General features: G+C 41.0%; 1 protein-coding gene across 1 annotated transcript; it reads right to left on the bottom strand.

Moving 5' to 3' along the window:
• Positions 1-255: 255 nt before the first annotated feature.
• Positions 256-3,804, bottom strand: LOC123636085 (olfactory receptor 7A10-like). Its single transcript, XM_045548828.1, has 3 exons — positions 3,478-3,804; positions 2,956-3,192; positions 256-267 (listed from the first exon to the last, which is right to left on the bottom strand). Exons 1-3 carry the CDS (start codon positions 3,802-3,804, stop codon positions 256-258), a joined length of 576 nt encoding a protein of 191 aa, XP_045404784.1.
• Positions 3,805-4,304: the final 500 nt, after the last annotated feature.

Raw genomic sequence — 4,304 nt, 5'->3', positions numbered from 1 at the left:
CCTGCTGATTCTGTTCCCAAGACACCAGGTTAGAATTCAGGTGAATCCAGTATTATTCCTTCTCTTTCAGCTCTGTGCCCTTGGGAGGTCTAACCTCATTAGCATCTTGACCCAAATTTTGATGAAAACTTCCTCCAAAGTCAAAGACTGAGGAACTAGGTCTTACTACTCTTTACTAGTCTTTACTCGGTCACTTGGATCTTCAAAGTATTGACTTGGCATGGGGACACAGCTGTTGACATCTGCAGAAAATTGCTATTCCATCTCCTACAGGGAAGAAGAGCATGTTCACTTGCTATAAAACCATGGGTACGTACTACAGTCCTGGCTTCAAGACTTTTATTGAAGCAATTAGGAAGTCTATGCTTATAAAATAAGTAAGGAGTTGTCTTTCAGTCCTTCTCATTTGAAATATTTCGCGATTACATGAGATATATTTAGATCTTTTCATGAATTATGGACTGAAGTTGGAATCTTGTATAGTTTGTCTCATTTAATGACACATTTAATGTGTCTTATTTTAATACATTTCCATTCTATGAGGTCAAACTATTAGGATTTGGGCTCAGCGTGTGAAGTGACCTGCCCAAAGTTACAAGTTGAATCATGGATGAGCTTCAGTAGATCACCACCAAAATGATTCCAGTTCTATAGGTCAGTGGTTCTCCCAGGGGATGATTGTGCCTGCAGGAGCCACTTGGCAATGTCTGGTGAAATTCTGATTTTCACACCTGGGTTGTGCTACTGCAACTAATGAATTTAAGTACGCTGTTCAACATCCTACAATGGATAGGCAAGCCCACAACCCAAAAAATTATTTTACAGAATTGTTAATACTTGGGAGGTTGAGAGAGTCTTTTAGTCCAGGACTTCTTCAACTCCAATATGTATATGATTCACTTGAGGGTCTTGTTCAAGCGTGGATACTTATTTGGGGCAATCAGCACAGGTCAAGACACTCTGCATTTGTAACTATTTCTCTGTTGATGTTAACGCTGCTCACCCTGTTCTGTGGACCACTCTCTGAGTATCAAGGCTACATGTGGTCCAGTGTGAGAGTGAGGTATAATTATTTGCAGGCCTTTTCCACCAAGAAGCCTAGCACACACCTCCTGTCTGACTTTAGGAGGATCAACCCTTCCTTGGACTCGTAGCTCAGCTTTTGCATAAACAATTTTACATGTGCCTCTTGAGTGCTTTCCCCAGGGGAGGCAGCGAAACTTTTAGAAATTCCACCTTCTTTATGGAGTTTATGTGGGAAACAAGTAATATTTTTAATTTAATTTTTTTATTTCAAAATATTATAAGGTTACAAATGCCTTGGTCATACAAGTTGCCTTTGCACCACCTGAGTCAAAGCCACAGGCATGCCCATTCCTCAGACAGCACGTACCGCACAAGGTGTGAAGTTACCCATCCCATCCTCCTGCTCCCACCTGCCTGATCCACAATCAATGTTACTTCCACATGTGCACGTGTGTTGATCAATTAGTACCAAATTGGTGGTGAGTACTGGTGGTGTTTGTTTATCCATTCTTGAGATAAGTAATATTTTACAGCTTAGTGGAAGTTACCTGGAATACACAGCTGTTCAATGGATAGCAGCTACTGTGACTGTGTAATAGTTACCCATAAACTAAGTTCTCTGTGACATTAGAAAGTATCTTGGGTCAGGAAGTGAGTTGAGCATTGCTCTCCTCCTGGGACACAGGAAGTTGTGATTTTGAGGAGAAACCTCCACCTAGGTCACTGTGCAGGCATCAAAGTGCTTGAGAACCTAACAGCCTAAGCTCTGTTGTGCTCGGGTTATTATACCTGTTGCCCTCATGCTGGCTCCAGATAGTCACATCAGGAATTGTAGATTCTTTTCAGCTCTTCTACCATTTCTATATTCTACTCAAGAATATCCAGAAAGTTGAAGTGCAAAGCAGACATTCAAGCTCTTGCATGAGTAACTTTTGATCATGAAGACTGAAGACGGTTTACAGTAAAAAGAATAAGGCAGCTGAAGATGACATAAATACACATATTGTGCACTTCCCTACAGTTCAATGCTTGTGACAAAGTTCTTTAAAGGGGGAGATGTGTTAGGACCATGGTAGGAGTCCTACTTCTATGTAGCACTGGGATATTTTAAGCAGAAACAGCAAGATGATACAATAAAATAATATAGACCACAACACCAAATCTTTCACTGGCATGAAAAAAATGTCACGATGGACACTAAGTTTCCAAACTTCTGTGAGTAGATGTACATCATCACAACAGATCTTCCATAGTCATTCAATGTGTGCCTGAAAATCTTACTCTGCCCTCTTTAAGGTCATCTCTGACTCTAAGGCATTCTAAAGTCAATTGATTCATGCAAATCTGTCTTTCTGTGTAGAGCACACTTGGAACATATATTCGATGAGCAATGTTTGACTTCCTACTCTTTACAGGGAATATGGTAGACACTGTGGAAACTGAGATGAAAACAGCACAGGATCCCATTGAGGAAAATAAAATGACATCATCACCTATGAAACTCACTTCTATGTCAAAGTTTACATTATCAGGAGGAGAAGCTAAGGTGGTGACAGCGAAAGGAATGACGGAGTCAAAAGTAGAAAACCGTGGTCTTTTATTCATCTACATTCAAGTTGTATTAATGCCCTTACAGTTGCCAAGGGTGGTTGATTTCGTAGGACTAGTGCAACTCACCAGTACATGAGACAAATAGGAACACCCGAGTTGTTTCTGACTGTAGTTTGTGAATAACATCAGGAAAGTATGAAAATGACAGAGGACAAAAGAGTTAGATATGAGAGAGCAGAAAGCTTTTTGAAGGAATGGCATGAATGTAATAAAGAAGTTGAGATCAAAGAAATTGAAACTCCAGAAAATAAATAGAAGGAGCAAAGTCTACTTCAATGATCTGATTATTGAATGGCAATTTCTGGCTCTGAGGCTTACAGCTCTGAAATCAATGGCACAACTTGAAAAATGGCCCTTTCGTTGCATCATTCTGAAAAATTGTTTCAGAGCGCTCTTTATGTCTTTATTTCTCAGGCTGTAGATGAAGGGGTTCAGCATGGGAGTGACCGCCGTGTACATCACCGAGGCTGTTGCGCTGGAGTGTGAATTGTGTGTAGCAGCAGAGCTGAGGTACACCCCTAGGCATGTACAATAAAATAAGGAGACAACCAAGAGGTGAGATGCACAGGTGGAAAATGCGTTACACTTCCCCTGAGCCGAGGAGATTGCATGTATGGAGGAAACTGTCTTAGAGTAAGAGTAAAGGATCCTAGTAAGGCATCCCCCACCCAGCAGCATAGCTGCCAAATACATTACCATGTCATTAAGAAAGGTGTCAGAACACGCAAGGAAGATTATCTGATTAAGTTCACAGAAAAAGTGGGGGATTTCCAACTCTGCACAAAAGGTTAGCTGCAAAACCATTAAGCTTTGTAACAAGGAATTCAGGACACTCACGATCCAGGACATCAGAACAAGCAGTGCACAGAGCCTGGGGTTCATGATGACTGCGTAGCGCAGGGGGTGACAGATGGCCACAAACCAGTCATAGGCCATCACGGTCAGGAGGAAGCTGTCCAATCCTACAAAGAGCAAGAAAAAGTACATCTGGGTGATGCAGCCTGCATAGGATATGACTTTGCTTTGTGTCTGCATGTTTAGCATCTCTGGGACAGTGGTGGACACAAAACAGATGTCAGCAAAGGACAGGTTGGCGGTGTGCAGGTGGGAGTCTGAGATTGTGGCCAGGATGATGAGCAGATTCCTGAGCACAGTGATCAGGTACATGGACAGGAACAGCCCAAAGAGAATGGGTTGCAGTTCTGGGTCCTCTGAAAATCCCAGTAGAAGAAATTCTGAAATGCGTTTGTCATTCCCTAGATCCATGTTGTTGATGTGACTGACAAAAAAGAAAGAGAAAGCGAACATGACAGTTATGCATTACAAACCTGACAGAAATGCTCTCATTTATACTCTACAGTAAATAAGGTAATTTCTACTTTTAAAAGTTTATTTTTAACTTGAAAAATAAAGTTGTATGTATTTATTGTGTACAACATGATGTTTTGAAGTATATATACATTATGGAGCAGCTAAATCTAGTCAATTAACATCTACATTAATTCCCTTAGTCACCATTTTTTTATTTTTATTTTTTATTCTTATTTCAGCATATTGTGGGGGTATAAAAGTTTGCCCTTTCCCCCCATGCCCCCGAGTCAGAGCTTCAAATGTGTCCATCCCCTAGACAGTGCACATCGCACTCATTATGTATGTACACACCCATC

The sequence above is a fragment of the Lemur catta genome, chromosome 1 (genome assembly GCF_020740605.2).
Source record: "Lemur catta isolate mLemCat1 chromosome 1, mLemCat1.pri, whole genome shotgun sequence".
NCBI classification, from domain to species: domain Eukaryota; kingdom Metazoa; phylum Chordata; class Mammalia; order Primates; family Lemuridae; genus Lemur; species Lemur catta.
Note: the sequence above shows the minus strand (reverse complement) of the source record. Positions and strands in the feature narration are given on the sequence as shown.

What these genes read in the sequence shown, in the direction of transcription:
- LOC123636085 (XM_045548828.1), bottom strand. Translation starts at nt 3,804, where the DNA reads ATGTACCTGATCACTGTGCTCAGGAATCTGCTCATCATCCTGGCCACA. An exon ending in TGCTTGTTCTGATGTCCTGG is followed by an intron (nt 3,193 to 3,477) that starts ATCGTGAGTGTC and finishes TGTGCATCTCAC; the next exon opens with CTCTTGGTTGTCTCCTTATT.